Raw genomic sequence first — 22,838 nt, 5'->3', positions numbered from 1 at the left:
ATTTCTTTAGAAAAAAATGAACATTTAAACTTCTATCAAGTACTGAAAATGATGTAAAAAAGAGGGCTCACACCAAGTTATAAGCTCGAAGATTAACCAAAAACTTAATTTTGAGTTGTAAAATGATTTTTGCCACTGAATGAGAGGAAATGAGAAAAGACAGTAACAATTTATAATTCACTCCAGGACTCTCTCTCAAAAGAAGGGAAAAAACAAACTCAAACAAGACAAAGACCAGAAAGGTATCAATGAGACTCTGTTGAAGGGAAATGCATAAAAAGCTAGTGTTTTAATGACATATTCTTACTTTCAAATTATGGAACTCTGAAAGTTTTGGCAAATGTGAACTGAAGACACTAGTGTGTGTATGCTGGAGTCTTGTACACTAATGAAGACAGCTAAGCAGGGAATCTAAATAAGCAGTTCACTATTCTCCAAGGGGGGCTGGGAAAGGCAGAATAAGACATGTATGATCAATTTACTCAATGAAAGCATGTATATTTCCACATAATAATTTAGGTCCAGTTGTTAAGACATGAGTCTTCAATTATCACCGCTTCCTCTGCCGTAATTATTAGAAAAGTATTCTGACTTTTAAAAGACCATCAGGTTTAGACTAAAAAATAAAAACAGGGCTCCTGTTAGGGTTTCTATTCCATAAATTCCCTCAAGGGTTATCTGATAACAAAATTCAACCTGTTTTGAGAAGAATGTCCACAGTTATCATGCCAAATCAAGACCCAATATATATGCTCCATATAAAATCTAGTCTTACATTTTTAGAGCGTGTAATGTGTTTAACAATTGGGGGTAGGGGGTGTGAGGCTAGGAATAGCCCTTCTGACTGAATCATCTGAAGCTCAGATTTTTTTTTTTCTGTGTAGGAAAATGAATTATCTTCCATTTAGGACTGAAAGGATTCCACTTATCTTCCCATCTAGGTAATGACCATGAAAAGATCATATTCATTTCAGAAAGCGAACAGGCAGCAGGAATCATAATTCCTTTGAGAAGATTTTAAATAAATATAGATGGTTAGATAGACAGATCATATATTCGGTTTCAGAAGAGAAACATAAAAGCCTTGGACCTTAATGACGTACTGTAGATTTGCCAAAATGTGGCAAATACAGAATGTAACAACAGTATCAGGAAAATACGTTTTAGCTGGTCAATTTAGAAAGGGTACCTTTGTGTAAAGGTTCAGTAAATCACTTGACAAATGTTTTTAAAAAGTACATTTGGCAAAGCGCGAAGTCTGGAAATGTCAGCACGAGGTACACTGGATCCTGAATAACTACGAAAACTGTAAATTAGAAAAGGGCAAAATAACCACACTGTGGAATGGAAATGTAGTCGGATGTTAGTTTTCATTCCATCTACGGAAGTGTTATGCTATACTGTGAGAGCGACAGTAGGGGTTAGTGCGGAAACAGCTTCTCTCTCCTGTCACCTCATCAAAAGATACTTTACACCTGTGCCGTCCAATACAGGAGCCACCAGGCACATGTGGCCGGTGAGTGCCTGAAATGTGGCTAGCGCCACATGGGGAAAGAGTAACACTCTGGATGTATCAGACTAAATAAAATACACATTGAAGATTAACTTCACACCTGCTTTCTACTTCCCGTTTGCAGTGGGGTGGAAAGATGGCTGCTCCTAAATGCTCAGGAGATGTATATATATTCTTTGGAGTTTCACACAAAAGGGGAAAGTTTTCGGAAGGATTTAAAAAATGCCAGAAGTTGAAAATTAAATCTAAACCACAGTTTCCACCTAGCCCAATTGTAAATCTGAATTATATATTTCCCTGAATACACGCGTATTTAAAAAAAAAAAAAAAACCAATAAAATTTAAGTTATGAGACAACATATTAAGTCAATTTCACAGTTATAAATATTTCAAATTACACCTACACACTATAAATTACAGGAAATAAAATTCAAGTAATAGAAAAAGAAGAGAGGAGCAAAATAAGAGGCGAGGTTATTGAAGAGGGACATAACAAGAACTGCACCATCTGGATAATTTCGTTTGAAAAAATTTTACTTGATTAACTGAACTGCATGTGAGTAACTTCAAGAGCTAATGACTCTGAATAGAAAAGCAATCGATCCTTTTTTTAAGTTCCTGGATGCTCATCTTCTTCTTTGAAAAATAAAAGTATTTTCTTCCCAGAACTGACCCCAGCAGAGCTTGCCCCAAGAGGAGCTGGGGCACACCGGTGCTGGAGCGCCTCCGATGTGTGGACACAGGAGCTGGCAGTGGTGTTCACAGGACCGACGCACTGACCGCTATCTCCAATGATGAAGCTATGTATCTCTTGACCCTTAACGTTCATTTTAGAGAAAACACCCAATGTACTGGCATGGAGTATAGGTTACTGACAAAAAAATGAGCAGCACAGTTCCTGCTATGTACGTTTAAGGAAAGGGCAGGGGTTAATCCCAAAGGCAATTTAAATAATGGTATTTTATTTTTATATATAAATAAATGTTCTGAGAAATCTCAGACTTTAGTGCATTGTTGTAAAAAATTAGTGCAGTTTTCTCATTAAAGTTTTTAGCGCTCAAGGAATAAGATAAATCTATGTCTGTTCATAGTCTCTTTCACTGTACATGAAACTTTCATACTGCTAAACGTCAAAGTGAAGGTTTCTACACTGGTCTGTTTTTAAAAATCAAGGTAAATGGATTTCATGTTCTATGACAAAACATGGCAATTATTTTTGGCAAAGAAATTAGAAAAATATGAGATCGTAGTTTAGAAATGAAGAGTTTGTTGATTTAAAGCATAGGCAATGCATAGGAAAAAAATTTTTGTAAGGATGTAATTTAACAGAACTTTATCCTTCATGCAAAATGTTTTGTCGGCAGCTAACTTAAAAAAATAGTTCAGCTTTATTTGGGGATGGAGACAGTGACAGGAGTCAGGGTGAAGGGCGAAGGAGAGGCGCTTGGCCGAGCCCACTCTACATCCAAGTATCTCCCACACAGGAGCAGAGGAAAACCTGCAGGCGTCTTCTGCGCTCTCCTCTCTTTTTCCAACGTCTCGGAATGGAGAGGGAAGAGAAATGTAGTTATAAAACACTGGCTCACACTTCAGCCCCAAGTTCTAGTACCCCGGTTTCAATTACAGTCACATATTTATCATCAATCTGGACCAGAAGTACTGTCTTGTCGATGTGGGATCTAGTACCTGGATCTCTGCTGCAAGGCACCCATCGGTGAATCACCTAATGATTCAGAATAAAATAAATTAGTGGCAGGGACCTCGGATGTATTTGCAAACTTCACTTAAAATTAGAGATAGTCATTCTGTTTGATAATTCAGCAAAAGGTGCATTTAAAAAAGCATGAGCATCAATTAGCTAAAAACGTGCACACAAGTCGGTCAGGCTACACAAAAAGTGAGAGCAGGGGTCAGCTTCGTAAGAGAACTCACATGGCCTTCCATGCCCTCCTGAGGACTCCAGTCTTTCCAGCTGTTTCTCCCAGCTTTTAACCGGACACCCTCATCAGGCCACTGCAGCTCTTTCCTTTTTGATAGGTTGATCCCATCCAGAACTTGACTGGGATCCACGATCTGTATTGTAAATAAACATGGGTCATTTCTAATTCAATTTTTTTCTTGATGATGACAGATTATATAATCTCAAGTAAAATCTCTTTCCCAGACTAAGTCTCAAGTTCTCCATGGCCTATAACTGGACAAAAAACAATCCGAAAGGCCACCTCCTGAATTCCTTTTAGCCTACAGCAGACCTTACTGCCAGGGCCACGTGACAACAGCTGAGTGCGGAACAACAATCGCCACTGAGAAACTACTTGCCTCCAGTTTTCAGGCTGGCAGAAACTTTTTTCAACATTCAAAAACGTCCTAGTCTTCAGACTAAGTAATATGAGGTGTGTTTTCACCAGCATCCTCCACTCGACAAACGAGAAATAAACAAACAGGTGAGACAGTGCCAGAACTGTGGGCTTACTCACTTGGACTCTGTAAATCACTTCCCCCTTTTGGCGTGTGAATTATTGGCAGGACTTAAGGGGTTGCCCGGCTGGGCGTCGGCGGCACTGCTCTGACCTCCCTCTGTCCCAAGAAAGCCCACGAGAGTGTGATGTTTGCAGGCTGGGATGCTCTGGCTGGAGCTGCTGGAAGAGGGGAGGCCATGCTGCACACAGCCCACGCCGCTCTGACCGGAGGGCTCCATCTGGTTCACCATGGAGAGGCGGGACTGGATGGAGGACGGCAAGTTCCGGAGCGATATCTGACTGGTGGACGAGCGCCGACAGGGCACGAACCCCGTGGTGGACATCCGGAGAGACGAGTGCCGGCTGCTGTAGCAGTAAGACGACTGGCTGGCCACTGAGGCCCGAGCAGGGGACTGTCTGACCAGGCTTGACTGGACAGAGTGGGAGCTGTGGCTAGTGCCTAGCGAGGGAGAAACAACAGCACTTGTTCCAGATGGCGTGATTCAAACACGGTTCTTTTCTTTTTTTTCCCTAAATCTTCTTCCCTTAAGCAAAATGACCTCAATGTACTGAATTTAACGCTTATATTCAAAACTTTTTAAGTTATCAAAAATAAATATTTGAGATCGGTTTTCTTGGGTGGTTTTGATAATATAATTTTAATTTGCTAAAGCTTGTCAATTCTTTTTTAAAGTTTATTTATTTGAGAGTGAATGGGGGAGGGAGAGAGAGAGAGAGAATCCCAAGTAGGGTCCACACTGTCAATGCAGATCACAAACTGTAAGATCATGACCTGAGCCAAGATCAAGAGTCAGTCACTTAACTGACTGAGCCATTCAGTCAGTTTGCTGCCCAATTTGCCCAAATTGCTACCCAATTTGCTAAAGCTTTTTAAAAATTAAAATTCTGGAGTAAAAGAAAGACACAAATAATTTCAGCAAATATCTGGATTTAATGCTGGGATAAATCCTAAAATATCTTCCACAGAAATATTTCAGAATAACAAGAATAACTCCTTAATACTTCAGAAATTAAGTATCTCATGGAAATGAGACGAGAAATATTTACTAAGGATTCATGTGGCAAGATCCATAACTATTTCTCAAGGTCTAGAATTAGTGGCCTTTCAATCCATTCCAATGACACACTACACGGTCTATAGAGAGATGATGATACCACATTGCAATCTTCGTATCCATTATAGGCTTGCTACTATACATGAATTATCAGTGATACTGAATCGCAGGTTCTTCTGTGTCCTTTTTCAAATTGCTTGATAGAATTCCTCAGGTTTGTCTTTTTCCTGACTCCTAACAGTAATGTGAGAATTAGAAAGTAAGTTTTAACTCTAATGAAAAAATTCCTCCATGTGCTTTCTATCTGAAAACACAAAGAGCTGATCAAAGAGCATGTAAAAAAGCATACTGAAAGTTTCAACTTTTCACTCAGAAGTTAAAAAAGAACCACAAGATGTTGATAATATACCTATTTAGTCTTGATTACAATGCTATTGGATTTTTTTTTAACATAAGTAAATGTCTTAAGACTTCATCTCGTTCATAGAAAGCGGCGGGGGGGGGGGGAGTAGACAGCACTGAATCAACCAATCAGCCATATGAAAACAGATTAAATCTGATTCCTACTGCATACCATGTGGATTGCAGATATCATGTAAAAGGAAAATTAGTAAAAAAAAAAAAAAAAAAAAAAAAAAAAAAAAAAATACCATCAGTGCCTTGGGATAGGAAAAAATTTCTTAAGTAGGATACAAAAAGTACTAATCAGAAAGGAAAAGATCAGCAAATTGCTCCACACTAAAACCAAGAACTTCTTGTCAAAAGAGAAGCTACTCGGGGTGCCTGGGTGGCTCAGCGGGTTAAGCATCTGACTCTTGGTTTCGGCTCAGGTCACGATCTCACAGTTCTTGAGTTCGAGCCCTGCATCGGGCTCAGTGCTGACAGCATGGAGCCTGCCCGGGATTCTGTCTCTCAAAATAAATAAACTTAGAAAATTAATTATATATATATTTATATAACATAATATATAATAATAATCATATATAAATTAATTTATACAATATATTTATATAATATATAATTAATAATTATATATGTGCATATATATATATATATATATATATATATATATATATATATATATATAAATAAAAGAAGGGGAGGCACTCTTCACAGAAAGAGAATCGAAAGTCAAGGGATAGAATGGGAAAAGACATTTGTAGTACAGAAAACTGACAAAGAACTTGAATACAGAATATACAAATAAAATAAAAAGACCAAATAGAAAAATGGGCAAGAGATTTAATAGGTACTTCAAAGAGAGAAACAGGTGATAAACTCAGTTTAAAACCTTTCAATCTTGGGTATCAGAGCAATGCAAATTAAAACAATGAAATTAAAGACCACCCCTTCTCCTGTTCTTCTGAGCAAGCAGGGAACCGATAATACTCCGGGTCAAAGTTTACAGGATGGGCATTCCTTTGTATAACTGGTGAGAGTACCAACTGGTTAAAAAAACAAAAACAAAAACAAAACCTTCCTGGAAAGACTTTTGGCCTTATGTGTCATGAATCTTAAATATTCCCATAAACTTTGATTTAGTGATTGCATTTTTAAAGTCTCTAGCCCAAGAAAACAGCAGTCACAAAGTTTATTTGTAACATTCGAAGAAACCAAATCATTGACCAATGAAAGAGAAGTTAATCACATTATAAACTAGATTATTATTAGCCTTTAAAAATTATACTTTCAAAGACATGACATTTCAAATTTTACATATATATAAAGGGATAAATATAAATAGGATAACATCCAACCAGGAATCAAACAAAATATTTTTACATATTTCCAAGTAGGTAATCTAGAATTCTCTTTAGACATGCATACTAACTGCGCCCCAGAGCTAAGAGGCTTAGACACATAAGTCTATTTTCACATTACCTAGTGTTGGAGGATAAGATGTGACAGGTGGATGGGGTCCTGCTCCCGACCCTTGCCCTGGATTTGCAGTGCTTCCCTGGGACACATTGCTATGGGGGTCACTGGCACTTGTTGCATTGTTACTAGTGCAGGAAATTCCACCTCCAGTGTCGGAATCTTCAATATTGCCACCACTGTTACAGCCAGCCCCACACCCTTTCCTTAACCTGGGAACAAACACCAAAGTAAGCAGCATTATCCCACAATCACCTCAAGATAGGGGTTTTATTCTATTTCTAGCTATTCAGAATGTTTAATGCTACTAACATTCACCTTTCAAAGTCTTTACAGCATAGTCAATATGAGAAACAAAAAAAGGTCAGTTATGTTTTCAAAGGATGGCCTAAGAACTATCCCCGTTATACTCACTGCCTCAATTCTTCCCAATCTACCTTCACTTTTATATACTCTATCATCTTTTCTGATCTTGCCTTCTTTCCTGAACCATAATAAACTGCACATAACAAAACTGCACCATTAAGATTACAGATGGAAACAGAATTCTTGGCAGTGTCTGTTCAGCACCTCTGAAGTGTGCACCCCGGAAGACCTCATCTCTGCTGTAGCACACTTGGATGAGCACTGCTGTAATCACTGCCCCGCCCCTGCCTTTTTAATGTGGGGTGACCAACTATCCCGGATAGCCTACAATTAATTTTCTCAGTCTGGCACTGAACGTCTTGCTTCCCAGGAGACCTCTCAGTGCTGGGCAAACCAGGGCAGTTAGGCACTCTAATCTCTATACCATTTCTCTCGGGGGAAGAGAACCTCTTCAAGGCAATTCCAGCACAACGGATAATTTTGGAAAGAAATTTCTTCGAACGCCACTCTGGTTTATTTCTTCTTTCTTGTATTAAAATGGTGAAACTTTTTTTTTTTTCTGAATATGCCTAGAAGAAGATGTCTATTTGAGAGTTTGCCACCCCAATTCCACATCCTGTTTTTAAGTTCTGTTATTTAACGATCTGAACAAAAGCTTGTAAGAAATTGAAGATACTCCGTGACTTTTCTTCACCAGACACCAAACTATGATGTTCCTATACAAAACACCGTAATTTACTAGACAAAGGAAGAGAAAAAATTCATGTGCACACTTGAAGACACCACAGATTCGAGATCTGAGTGATGACTGGATTGTTAAAATGGCAGTAGTATCTCCGCATCGCACAAGCAGGAGTTTCAGCAAATACAGTGTGCGCCCCCTACTGCTAGAATGGAATAAAACAAAAGTAATCAGCTTGTTCAGGTTTCCTACGTTTTTCTCTAATTTGCCGTTTGTTGGCTCACACATCCTAATAGTGGCACTATGCTGCAATATAGAGTAAGAAAAGCTAAAGAAAAGGGAACTATTCAAGATTCTACCAAATGCTGGAGGAATGGTTCTTTTTTTTTTTTTAATTTATTTATTTTGAGAGAGAGAGAGCACGAGCAAAGAAAGAGCAGAGCACCAGGGAGAGAATCTCAAGCAGGCACAGAACCTGATGTGGGGCTCAATCCCATGAACAAGGAGATCATGACCTGAGCCAAAATCAGGAGTCAGACACTCAACTGACTAAGCCACCCAGGTGCCCCTGGAGCAGTGGTTATTGACCAGAGTTGTACATTTGATGTACTGAATAAGAGTTTGAAATAGACTACTTCCCGAAGTTCCTGACAGAATAGGTTTAGATTGTGTCATGGCATCTGTATTTTTTCTAGAAGCTTTCCAGGTGATGCTCATGAAAACTGCTTGGATGAAGATGGTCAGGACACACCATCACTGAAATATGCAACCCCATGGCTCACCTGTGCCAGGTTGACACTATGAAGTTTCTGATATTGCCCAAGCTTATAGGTCCCCCAAGGATTTCTTTAAGCTGTTCGTGGCTGTCAGAGTAAGAAGTTGTCAGGGGGGAGACAAAGATTGGGTAGCCAATAGGTTGATCACAAGATGAGTTTATCATGTTTCTCAGAGCTTGTTTTGCATTCTGGATGCTCCCTCTCTCTGGATTACGGTTACGTAGAAACACAAGCTCTTGCTGTTGTCCTGCCCAAAGACCTCGGACACATTCCTTATTAACCTGAAAACCAGAACACATGGGAATTAGGTTAAGGGGCCAAGAATGAAACTCATATAAACAGAAGAGTATAAATGGGAGAGATACAAAAGACCTATGATAACAGTGAAAAGCAAGAAATACAAGTACGTCACATTTGAATAGGAGCTCTTCAATTTTCCATTGTCATTCGTAGGCTGTTAAATAATAAGCAGCCATGGTACTCTCTTCCCTGGTCTGCCTTACAAAAATACCAAGTTTACCAAATTGATAAAGTGTTGCATTTTGCAATCGGGGTAATAAGATATTTTTGATAGAAATGAGCAGTAACAAATATTTAGAGTTAAAAGGATGTTTGTGACTTTGCAGGTTGATTAAATGAAGTAGATAAAAAGCAAATCGTTATAAACTATTAAAATAAAATCTCAGAAATTAAGCTACCTAAAGCCATGAGATGTTTAAAAAATCAAAAAATAAACAAAAAACAACGAAAAGTACAAACTATGGTATTATTTTGCAACCTAGGAATCAGATTAGCAATATGGTGCTGATATTCTAAGAAGAGTTGCTGATATTCTAAGAAGAGATAGCATATATAATAGATACGACTGCCACAGAAAGAAAATAAGCAAACATTATAAGACTCTATCATACTTGAGAAAATTTCAGAGGACAGAATAAATTACATTAAAATAAATCAAATTAAGTGCTCATAAATAATGCTAATGTAGTATGGTCATTTTTTTTGTCTATAAAAAGAGTTTCAATGACTTTTTAAAGTTAGGACAAGGTTATGTAAGTTCCTTTCTTCTTTTTTTCAGACACAAACACCTCAAAAACTTGCCTTAATGACTCTGAAGCTCAGGTATCGTCTATTCAGCATTATGATCTTATATTCATTGGTGCCATCATCCATGACATGCCGCAGAGCAAGCAGGGAGGGAGAATTGGCAAGAACCGCGCTCCGCCACGCAGGGTCCCCTTCATGAGCTATTACGAGGTTCTTTTCATGAGACACAATGGCTTCATAGAGCACAGTAGGGTCATCATACTCATCTGGAGAAGTGAAATGATCCTAAACAGAAATTAAAAATGTGGTTTTTTTTTAAAGTTTATTTATTTTGAGAGAGAGACAGAGCACTAACAGGGCAGAGAGAGAGAGAGAGAGAGAGAGAGAGAGAGAGAGACAGAGAATCCCACGCAGACTCCACAGTCAGTGCAGAGCCCCATGTGGGGCTCAAACTCATGAACTGTGAGATCATGACCTGAGACGAAGTTGGATGCTTAACTAAGCAATCCAAGTGCCCCCAAAATATGGTTTATAGGAAGTGAAGGACTTCCAGTGTACTGATAAAAGCTTCTATAGTTACTACTCAGTTACTAAATGAAAATTCTTAAAAACTGGTTTAATATGAATGTTTCATATCCATACATATTGTTATTATTAGAGATAAATCAGAGATTCTTAAATTCAATCAGACTAGGGATTAGCTCATTACTGCTGTACTACTTTTGTAAATTCTTCAATCCAACCCTATCCTCTAAGTTTTAAATAAATAAATACTTTTCCCATTTTTATGTATTTTCTTTTTCTCTTCATGTTGGGTTTTACATGTCTTCATTCACACATAATTTTTTTCTGTTCAAGAACTGTCTCACTGGTATCAGTTAAGGAAGGCTAAACTACATAAAAATTCCCTCTTACATACAACTCTAATATACATAAAAGTTCCCTCTAATGTAACTCTTGGTGACACTGACACTCCAGAACTCACTCTAGAATTCAGCGGAAGCTAGAATTCAGCTGAAATACAAGTTTTGTTTAGCTTCTTCCTTGCTTCTCTCCCTTCCTTACAAATTCCCTGGAGGGCACCCTGTCAATCTCTTGCATAGGAGTCCTGGACTCTGACTCTGTTTCTAGAGAACGTGGCCTAAGCCACGTTTACAAATTAACAATACCTCTGTACACCAACCCTCCTAACCTTTCCTTTAAATATTAAGCTCACTTTCTCATATCAGCAGATAACCAGATATCATATAATGCACTCTCTTGTAGCAAATAGTTCCTCTAAGGAAGGAACAGTTCCTTTGTATGGTAGTGTTGGTATAATTTTTGAATGGAAAATAGAAGTGCAGACATAGGGAATAATTATATTCTTAATAAAATGGACAAAGTTGGAAAATATTAGGCATGTCAAAATGGAGTATGTTTAATCTTGTTCAAATATTTCTTCTCATTGGGCTGAATGAATATTGCTTTGGAGGCAAAGTATTTGAAACAAGCAGAATGTCCATGAATACAGAAATTGCTAAGTAAACTGTAGTTAAAAATCATACCCTGAAATACTACAGAGCCATTAAAAATGTGATGTGCCTCTGTATGTGCTGGCTATTCACGTTATATGTATTTTTTAAGTTTATTTATTTTGAGAGAGAAATAGCACACACATATGTGCACTGAGCAGGGGAGGGGCAGAGAGAGAGAGAGAGAGAGAGAGAGAGAGAGAATCCTCAGCAGGCTCCTTGATGTCTGCACAGAGCCCAATACAGGCTTTGATCTTACGAATTGTGAGATCATGACCTGAGCCAAAATCAAGAGTTGGACACTTAACCAAATGAGCCACCCAGATACCCCATCCATGTTATATTAAATAGGGGGGAAAGCATATGCCACAGATCATTTTATGTAGCACAATTATATTTTTAAAAAGGCAAATATTTATACATATAGATGGAAATGTCTACGAACTTAGGGAAATCAGAAAAGATATACATCAAATTATTGGCAGTAGCTGCTTCTTGGAAGGGCTGTACAATGGTATGGGTGATGGGAAGATACTCTTGGGTGATCTTTTTCATTATGTTTCAAATAAAAAGAGCAAATGTTCCCAGTTCTGGCAAAAGTTTTTCAAAGGCGTTTTAAAAATACACTTGAGAAGTTATAAGCCAATGCACAAGATATATTTTTTGAAGATAATGAAACTGATTCATTTAGCATTCATTGGCGGCCAAGCATTGTGCTAAGCAATGATGATGTAAAGACAAATAAGAAATATGGGGCACCTGGGTGCCTCGGTCAGTTGAACATCTGACTCTTGATTTTGGCCCAGGTCATAATCTCAGGGTTGTGAGACTGATCCCCATGTCAGGCTCTCTGCTGAGCAGGGAGCCTGCTGAAGATTCTTTCTCTTTCTCCTTCTGCTCCTCCCCTGCTTTCTCTCACGCACACACTCTCAAAACAAAACATCTTTGTCCTCAATCACAGACTGACTGTAAGATTTTCATCATGTCACTTATAAGCCAAACTGGATGTTGAGACTAATGAAAATGGTAAAATACGGAGGTAAAGTGTTTTACAAAATGATTAAATAGAGAAGAAAACACATGAACAAGAGAACACATAAAAAAGGCAATTTGCTTAATTTCTCTGAGTTCTTAGTCTTCACCTACCAAATTGGGATTTAAATGATTTTCTGGGTTGGGGCGCCTGGGTAGCTCAGTCAGTTAAGGATCAGACTTCGGCTCAGGTGGTGATCTCACGGTTGTTCGAGCCCTGTGTGGGGCTCTGTGCTGACAGCTCAGAGCCTGGAGCCTGTTTCAGATTCTGTACCTTCCTCTCTCTCTCTGCCCCTCCCCCACTCACCTTCTGTCTCTGTCTCTCAAAAATTAAATAAATAAATGGGTTTCCCCCCAGTTTACTAAAAAATAGTAACAATAATGATAATTTTCTGGGTTGTGGAGACATCATGTATATAAGAGCACTAATATGCTGTACAACAGTGTAAAATTATAAATACTACACAGATTATAAATTTTAATTTATAAAGTAAAAACATAATACACTAGATTGGAGAATTAAAAAATCAAAAAAGAACTGTAAAGGAAAAAGCATAAATTAAACACACCTACAAAGTACTAAACACACATTAGCAAAGATTGAGAGGCAAGGGTTAAGAGGAACTTTATATTTCTAGCTTTCTGGGAAAAAAACCCTTTTTTTAAGTTTGAAGTAAAAGTTACATGTAACAAACAATACCATTTTAACCATGCAGTTAGAAGCATTTTGACAAATATGCACACCCATGTAATCACTGCTACATTCTAGATATAAAAGTTCTCCCTCATTCCCAAACACTCCTTCCTGTCTTTTGGCATTCAATCAATCTCCACATCCCAAGGGACCACTAATCTGCTCTCTGTGGCTACAGACTAATTTGGCTTTAGATTTTATATAAATAAAATTATACAATATGTACTCTTTTTATGTCTGGCTTCTACTCTGCATAATGTTTGAGATTCATTCATGTTGTGGAGTCTAACAGTAGTCCATTCCTTTTTATTGCTAGGTAATATTCGATCATGCAGATATACCATAGTTTGTTCGTCTGTTGATGGACAGTTGAGTTGTTTCCAGTTTGAGGCAATTACAATTAAGACTCCAATGCACACATGTGTGTTCTTTGTACAGACATAAACTTTCATTCTCTTAGGTAATTATTTCTGGGTTCCATGGAATGTGTATGCATATCCTCTCTTTTAATATTGTTCGCTTAACATTGCCCATTTTTTGCTTTTGGGAGTTTTCAGGAGTGTACAACATACAAACCTTGGAGATTACCTATTTACAGATCTATCTTTTCTTGGCCTGAGAGTCCCTCATGGGCAACCCAAATTCTGTCTCAAAATGATGCTTATAAATGGTTGTTTCTTACCACTGAATGGGTCCACTTCAGCCTTCTCAAAGGTGTGTCAGAATTATGGAATTTCTCCAGGGGCACTTGTGTTCCCTACCTTCCCCTCACCAGCCTTCCGTGGCTCCTGGGTTCCTGATTCCAACCCCTTACCCCCTGCTTGTCACTGTTGTTGTCAGTCACGGCTAATGAGAGTGAGTTTACCCAACTGTGTTGGGCCATCATGTAAGGTAGAGAAACACTGTCACAGGCAATAATGCCACCGCCAAAGGAACATGTAAGGAAATGAACGTGGCAGCAACAGGTAAGAGCACCTGTAGGGAGAGATGGGGGCAAAGACCTATGGTATCAGAAAATACAGATACCCTGTGCCTCAGTTTCTTCTCTGACAAATGGAGATAAAATACTTGTCATAACTTTTAGAATTAACTGACGATCTCTCTATTTGGAGTTGTTAGATAATCATGTTATGTAAAAGAGTATTTCTTACAGAGCAGATATATTAACCAGTGCCTTTTGAGAAATTCTGAAGTTTTAAAAACACTTTAACCTAAAGTCATTATTTTTTTCTTTTTAAAGACACTGAATTGTCTCAAAACCAGAAAGCCAGTCTGAAGAACAAAGACAACTCTTTGTTCCCAAATGTACATTTTCTCCATGATCCTCAAAATACTATTCCATTTTCAACAGAGACTTTCAAATAATATATCCCTGATCAGTAATCTCCTAAATAATATGGGACATTGACTTTATTCCAGCAGTCTTAGATTATAGTAATATCACTTGCAGAGTAATTCACCCGTTATGTGGGGGGAAAAATATTCAAACAGATTTGAGTATAAAAGATGCATTTTAATGAGGCTTATCAGGCAGTCTTTGTCACCAGATCTGATGACTATTGTCAAGTGGAATGATTAGGGCAGCAAGCACCAGTTCTTAATTTCATAATACAGTCTTGAAATGATCCAGGGCTTTGGAAACGTATTTGGGGGTTACATTTTAATTTTTATTACCCTATTAGGATTATTTAACTAAGGCTAAATCTGTCCTGACCATCTATCGTTCTATATAACTTGCTACACTAAACACAGAGTTCAGTAATAGCAGCACTTACAACTCTGCCGAGATGCTACTCCACTGCACTGGGAGTTGGCTAACATTCAGCTACGGAAGAGGCTTGAATCACATGTGAAATGTAAGGTCAAAACAAGAATTCTAAGGGTGAGGGACCTTTATTTCCAGTTTGTCACTGCTTACAGTTTGCCTCAAGTTCGTGCCCAGATCATTTACTCTTTAATATTAATATTCAAATTTACTCTTAGAAACATACGTTCAGGCTTCTAAGATTTAATATCTTGCCATAAATCATGTTTTTCTGTTTTTCGAATGAAATGTTTCTCAAAAGTTCCCCAGGAACATAATTTGGAAGTGAACAAGCACCATTAAACACCAGTAATACATTATAGTTTTCCTTTTCTTACCTGATGAAGTTTAATGGACATGCGGATCCCCGGGACTACCACTTTCCTTAGTAATTCCATGTCAGCAAAGATCCATTCATCTCGAATTGAAGAAATACGGAAATCTCCCTTAAATAGGGCATGCAGTCCATAGAGGAATGACTCTAAATTACTGTTAGGATTGGAGATAAAAGTTTACACATTTTGACAAAGATCTTCCATCACACTGATTCTTACATGTGGTTGTACATCAGAATCATCTGGGAGTGTTTTGCAAATACAGATTCCAAAGACTGTACTAATGCCAGAACCCCTCAATCAGAATCACAAGGGATATAGGGCCTGTTTGAGCTGGGATCCTTGTTTAGTAACCACTATAACAGTGAGTCCATGAAAATCAACAACGAAGAGTATATAAGCTACAAAAACTTAAGGAGGGCCTATTGGAAAACATATAGTAATCACAAAAGAATCTAAACCAGGTAATATTTCTTAATTCTAATTCATTAAGATGCGTATGTCAAGAAATTCAGTTTATATTTATACTCCCTAAATCTAATGTACTAGATTAGCCATATTAAAAGCATAAATGCTCTGGACAAAAACTACATGGATATATGGAAAAATAAAAAGAGGTAAATCATTAGAAAAACAGATATAAAACAGGGGGAGACCAATAAACTTTATGGGGTGATTATTAAAAATGACTTAACTCCATTAAATTTTTGTTACCAGTAGTTACCCACACGTGTGAATTTTAAAAGCCAGCTATTAACCACTTGAGAGAACTCAACTATGTTCAAAGATCTATAAAAAACCAGTATCAGAAGAGACTTTTGCAATAAATTAGCATAGAATAAGCATTCTGAAAAGCTATTTCAGATTTTTCAGATTTATGTTATATAACTCCCCCTACTCTTTTCCTGAAAACAGAAATGCCTTCCTTGCCTGGACATATGGTGGGATGCAGTCCCCAAAGCTCTCCGTCCCAGAACACAAAGTCCATAACAAAGAGTCACCAGGGATGAATCTTTGTCTACATCCAGTGGCTTTAAAAAACAAAGAACATTAGTTATCAGAAAGGTATAAAGGTATTTTAACAAATCAGAAGATATTTAACAAATCAGAATGAAGAACTCAACTAGCATACAATTTCCATGTCTTCAAATAGTTCTAATGAGAAGAAGCTTAGCAAATCAGTATAAAATGAAGTATCAATACGTATGAGGAGGCTCTTTGAAACCTTTAAGTAAAATCGAATACTTTATAATAGCAGAACAAACTTAAAAAACTGGCTGTTTTATAAAGTATAAGGACCTTAGCAAAACATCTCAAAGTATTTACTGGTATACACCATTACTGATAACGTCCTCTCCTGAAAATACAATATTCTATCTATTAATTAGTTATTTCTGGACATAAGCTGGCTATTAGTGATGGCTGTATTACCCTCCCAGTGACTATAACTATAGTAAAGAAAATCAAATTGCTATCTGGAGAATATTGCTTCCCCTCAACCTCTGAGTTGTTGTTTTTTTTTTTTTTTTTTTTTAACAACTGCAGATTCTCTTACTCAGATGATCAGGAAGAGAAAGATCTGGAAAAACTGACCTCATAATAACAAACAGGGATAGTCTTTCCATCTCTGAAAAAATAGGCTCAAACAGTTATAAATGAAATAACCTCTACCTTTGCTCTTCGGGAAGAGCAATACTCTATCCAGTTGAGGTAAATCACACAGAAACTCTCCCTGGATATGCCAGCTAGTCGATGGTCATAGTCTTCATCAATGTTTGGATTAAATGTTGGGTCTACATCAACATAATTTCGATCTGCACACAAACGCAGTCCCTCCTGCATTGTCTCATTAGCTAGCCACTCCTCTAGCTTAGAAGAAGTTGTAACATAATAAATGATACCCTAATGGGGAAAAGATTTAAAAAAAAAAAAATCCAGGTTAAATTATAATTTGGATTAACTCCAATTTCTCACTAAATAAATGCCAACAGTTTATACTGATTGTATAACTTAATATTTTATTCTAGCTCAATACTGTAAGAATACATTTTAGGAATGCTGTAAAAAATGTACCTCAGGTCCTTCTGGATGAACAGTTAATTTAATACTTTAAAAATCACAACCATAAATTCAGCAAGGCAAATTCAAAATAATTCTATTGATTTTAGAACTTTTGAGTTTAGGGTATTTTAAGAGAGGCAGAAAAACTTTACTGTGATGGATTTGAGAAATTGCTCATAGAAAGTTATTAAATCAGCTTGTGATACTAGGTCAAGTTATAGAATTATAATAATAAAGCGACAGAAATATATCTATTTAGAATCAGAATTGGAAAATCCCATATACACATGCAGACGCACAGCATGTAAAAACTATAAAATCTATCTCCCTGAGGTTGGGTTTAACCAAACATTAAATATAAGATTTAACATTCATCCCAATCAGCACAAATAAGGTGATACATAGAGGAAGTAAAACAGATGTGGAAAATCCAGACATGGGTCACCGAAATTTAGCACACATTTCCCTCTTGAAAATATTGGCTTTGTCTGCAGGCCGCCAAATCATAGCTGTGCTGTAATCTTGTAAAATCTTCAGCAAAAACAGAATACCGGTGTAGTAAAGAACTAGCCTTGGGGCGCCTGGGTGGCGCAGTCGGTTAAGCGTCCGACTTCAGCCAGGTCGCGATCTCGCGGTCCGTGAGTTCGAGCCCCGCGTCAGGCTCTGGGCTGATGGCTCGGAGCCTGGAGCCTGTTTCCGATTCTGTGTCTCCCTCTCTCTCTGCCCCTCCCCCGTTCATGCTCTGTCTCTCTCTGTCCCAAAATAAATAAAAAAAAAAAAAAAAAAAAAAAAAGAACTAGCCTTGCCCAAAGAGAGGTTTGGTATCTGCCCTTGGGTCCTGGGAAATAACTTCTACTCCCTTGGAATGCCTTGGCTGATTAAGACTCTTTGTTCACTTGGGGCTTAGAGCCATGACCTCTGGAGGAGCTGGAAACTAAGGCTGGCCGTGTGGGTGGTCAGCCACATTTAAGTGACTGCACTCCAATAAAAACTCTATATACCGTGGCTGAAGCAAGCTTCCTTAGTTGACAATACTCTGTGAATACTGTCACACATTTGCTGCCGGGAGAAATGGGCATTGTGTGCACAACTACACCGGGAGAAGACAACTGGAAGCTCATGCCTTGGTGTTTCTGGACCCTGCCCTATATGCCTATTTGCATGGCTGATTTTAATCTGTATCCTTCCACCGTTATAAATCCTAATCAAGAGTATAATGGCCTTGCTGAGTTCTGTGAGTCCTTCTGGCAAATTACTGAATCTGAGAGTGGCCCCTGCAGCTGGTGTCACAAGTGAGGGTGGTCTTGGGGAACTCCCAGATCTTGCAATACTTTTATTCAGTTTATTGAAAGCAGTGCAAAGCAGTGGTCAACAGCAAGGGTTCAGGAGTCAGACAAGCCTATGTTTTAAATCCGTAACTCCACTTGCTAGTTAGAGGACTTGGGACGGGTAACATCTGATTTTTGTTTACTTGTAAAACAGAGATGTGATACTCCCTTAGGAAACTGGGTAAGATACATATATTTGTATATATGCATATTCCTTAGCCTGGTGCCTAAAACACATGAACTACAAATAATAGCTATTATTATTAATAAACAAATGGAGTAAGCTCAACTAAAGAAACAGCAAGACCTTTATAGGTATACTTTACTGACTTACTGGATGCTAGAGAATTTAAATCACTACTTAGAAGCAAAGCACAGGTACAAAAAATATACATACGTCTTTCCCAAAAAAAACTTCCAACTATCAGGAGATCTAACGAGGCACATTCCCTTACCTTGACATAGTAAGTGGTGAGTACTTTCCGAAGATCAAAGACTTGAAGCATAGAAGCAGCACTATTGTCAGTGATGCTATACCCCTCCAGAATATACTTAGTGACTATCACTTCCCAAGCTAGCCAGCGCTGGCTAAATGCAGCATTAAATGAAAGCACATGAGGAATATGACCAGGTTCACAACAGCAAAATCCTTCATCTTCTTCAACGCCTTCAGTAATGGCCTCTACTTCCCGTTGTTGACAGTAAGTACCTTAAAGAGAATGAGAGAGAGAGAGAGAGAGAGAGAGAGAGAGAAAGAAAGAAAGACACGAGTGAATACAAAGGAGAAAAAAAAATATGAAATAGAAAAATAAGTGCTTCAAAGACACAAGAAATTTAGAAAAAGGACACCTTTTATAGTAATTGAAAGTATGTGACTGATTTGCCCTGGAATCTTCATTAACAAACTACAGGAAGCTCCAGCAAGTAGACATATTATATATTCATTTCCTGAAGAATCACAACATGCATTAGTGCATTGAAGGTTCTGAAAATTTGCGCAGTAACCTTCTTAATTTTGATTCACTGATCCCAAACTTTTCAAATTTGGGTTTACAATAGCATTTATGTCAAATGAAGGCCAATGAGTAAAGGGACATCTCATGAAGGTTTGAGTTAATTCAATAAGGGAAGGACTGAATTAGAAGTAAATCGTCACAGGACACACAATATAGCCAGACATGCAGAACTCAAAAGAATCTGAGCTCTGTTTATCAGTATCATGTCCGTACTGCAAGCAGGAATATTATGTACATCCTGCTTATTTGGATATATAAACTGTAAAGGTTCATGATAATTTAATCTTAAATACATAATTTTTCTGCTGCCAATTCCAACAATAATTTGTTAAAATTATATTATTGGCATTTGAAGCTTATCTGCTGATAAAATTTAATTAGTTATGAGATCTGATTATTTGGCACTAGCAAACAATTCTTTGAAGTTACATTCTTTTATACAAGATACCAAACAGGCATTTCCTGCATTAGTGTTACTGAAGGGAAAATACAAAATTGGAATACACAATTACATCCACAGCAATCTAGTGCCAGTAAGATATCACCTGTCACACTGATGTTAATTTTTATCTTATCTTGTTCTGTGGTCTTGCTTCCACTTAATTAGTAAATTCCTTATATAAGGATTATAAGGGGATTACACGTAATTTTATAAAGGCACATATTTAGGCTAAATAACTTATACGAGACTTTACGATAATATTTTTCTTTAAAGAGAACATATACACCATCCAGGTTTGAAAAACACTGCTCTGAGAGAAAAAGATGCCATGAAAACCAACCCGGGTGGTGGTGGTGGTTTTTGGTGGTGGTGGTGTGAACGATAAGGCTGAAGAGGTAGGCTGGGACAGGGCTCAAGAGCCATGTTGTTTATCACTCTAGAACTCTGAACAGCTCTGCTGTTTCATTTCTTACTCAAATACATTGCTGAGTACTTCCGGAATAATGTCACACCGTGGTAAAAAGAAAAACCCTGGCTTGAACCTGACATTAACAGGAATGTCTGCTGCAGCTGACCACCACACACGCTCATGACTACAGATCTATATTCACAAACTTTTTTTTTTCCCTTTTCAGAATAAGGATGTGTGTGATTTTAGGAAGTGTTTTTCAGACCAATAAAGGAAATGAAATTTAATCAAAAGTCTCCTAGCATCTTCTGGAACATCGTATTTTATTGTCTTCTCCTATAACCTATTAAAAGATGAATTCTATTAATTTGCTTTCTAATACTTAATTTAAAAAATGAAAATGACTCAACTAGGAAAAGGAACCTGAAAAAAGGAACTCCTGGTTTCTGCTGATTCTGGGTTCTGAAAAATTTTGCATCTATGGCCACATGTGGGTTAAACTAGTTACTTTTTTAGTCAGTTTAGTTGTATTTTGTTATCAGTATTACACTGGCTTTGTAACAAGCCTGGAGAAATTCTCCTTTTTCCATGTGCCAGAATAGGCTAGAGAGGGCAAAGAATTATTCAGTTTCTAGAAGAAACATCCTGAGACTGGCATTTTAAAAGTGTGGCATGAAGCTGGGTCTGTTCCTTAGATTTTATGTTATTACTTCATTTTATTCATTTTGTCATCTTTCTGGAAGGTCTGACTAGACCAAAGGTTTTTAAGTAAAGGAGAGACACAATGAAAGACAGCTCTACTCTGTGCAGATCACTTTGTGAGCAGTATATAGAAAAAACACATGGCAAGAGGGAACTTGGAGATGCTGACATTTATTGAGGAGACAGAATGAGACCCTTGTTCAGAGCAGCAGAATAAAGTGAACTGAGTAACTGCATTAACGTGGGGTGTTTTTACTCTACCATGCAAATCCCAAGAACAGTTCCTACCCCAACATACCCTAGTAATACATTTGGCTTAGAAAATAAAGTCATTAAAAAGCATAGGAATTAATACTAGCAACTGAAAAAAAGAACGCTGAGACCTGGAAAGGGATTCCAGAATACGTTATAAGGAACCCATTACCAATTATTTCCTGGATTAGCTATGTCTTTCAGTCACTTCATAGTGAATATTACTGATGAAATTAAATAAAACTGGCAATTAAGAAAAACAGACATGTCAAAAGTAATTTGAGTAAAAACCGAGAGGAATTCCATTAGCATAATACATTTTTGACCTATAAAGTTTGACCCGGAAAACTGTGCTTGGCAGAAGTAACATTTACAAATAAAAAGTTAACACTGTAGAAGTTATAATAACAAAATTTTGGTAGACAAAAAAATGATTGATAAATCTTTGACATAAAATTTACATGGAAAAGAATATTAAGAATATCAGTAAAATAAAAATGGAAATGAAATAAATATAAAGGGATTTAACCAAGATGTATAGCAAACTGATCAAGAAATCTGTTTAGTTAAATGTCACTTAATATTTAGAATCCACTACGAGACACAGTAAAACCAAGGAATTAAATTGGCTTAATGGACTATACCCAGAAGATACATCAAAATGCTCAGCAGATCCAAATATCTTTTTGGCAAAATGCTGACACTCTTGATTAGTATTTTGAGAGGCAGTAGGTAGTTGGGACAGGGGATAACACTGTGAAGGAAAGAAAATAACCAAAGATCACAAGATATAGGCAAGAACATAAACAGACCTCATGAGAATTCTGGAATAAAAAGAAAGGAGAAACAGCTATACACTTACTTGATCATTCTACAAAATTAACTATTATGTATTATATGCTAACTGCTGAAGTAAGTACTGGATACACAGTAATGAATACAGCAGACAAGATTCCTGCTCTTGAGGAGCTTACAACCTACTGCAAAGGTTTGCAAAATACAGCCCAGGGCCAAATCCAAACTAAGAATGGTTTTTGTTTTTAAAGAATTGTTTAAAAAAAAAAAATCAAATAAAAATATGCAACAGAAAATATGCATGCTTCCAAAAGCCCAAAGAGTTTGCCACCTCTGGGCTAAAGGAGAAATACACCTCAAACAAACACAAATAAAAATGAAATTATAATCATGCTGAGTGCTAAGGAGGTATAAATGGCAACATGAGATAATCATGTGGGCTAGGTGTTTAGAGAAGGCTTCTCTGAGAAAGCGATATTTAGGTTAATGCTTAAAGATAATTAAGGAATTAGCCAGGTGGAAGACTGGTGGGAGGAGGCGGGATGGCTGGTACGTTTTGGGCAAAAGGAAAGGCAGTAAAAAGTCCTTAGTAAACAACAGCACAGTTAAGACCCTGAAGGCAAGGCCAGTGTGACTAGAGTGAGTGAGGACGGTGGGATA

General features: G+C 37.5%; 1 protein-coding gene across 1 annotated transcript in view; it reads right to left on the bottom strand.

Moving 5' to 3' along the window:
• Window positions 1-2,960: 2,960 nt before the first annotated feature.
• Window positions 2,961-22,838, bottom strand: part of PCNX1 (pecanex 1) — a 164,352-nt gene continuing 144,474 nt past the window's right edge. The window contains 11 exon segments of the mRNA XM_042943661.1: window positions 2,961-3,236; window positions 3,446-3,586; window positions 3,991-4,022; window positions 4,025-4,432; window positions 6,930-7,135; window positions 8,754-9,028; window positions 9,849-10,079; window positions 15,177-15,327; window positions 16,104-16,204; window positions 16,845-17,075; window positions 19,018-19,271. Of these exon segments, the coding sequence (XP_042799595.1) occupies window positions 3,096-3,236; window positions 3,446-3,586; window positions 3,991-4,022; window positions 4,025-4,432; window positions 6,930-7,135; window positions 8,754-9,028; window positions 9,849-10,079; window positions 15,177-15,327; window positions 16,104-16,204; window positions 16,845-17,075; window positions 19,018-19,271 (2,171 nt within the window). The 3' untranslated portion in view covers window positions 2,961-3,095.

This window comes from Panthera leo, chromosome B3 (genome assembly GCF_018350215.1).
Source record: "Panthera leo isolate Ple1 chromosome B3, P.leo_Ple1_pat1.1, whole genome shotgun sequence".
Taxonomy (NCBI): Eukaryota; Metazoa; Chordata; class Mammalia; order Carnivora; family Felidae; genus Panthera; species Panthera leo.
The sequence above is the reverse complement of the archived record's forward strand: the minus strand, read 5'-3'. Positions and strand labels throughout refer to the sequence as shown.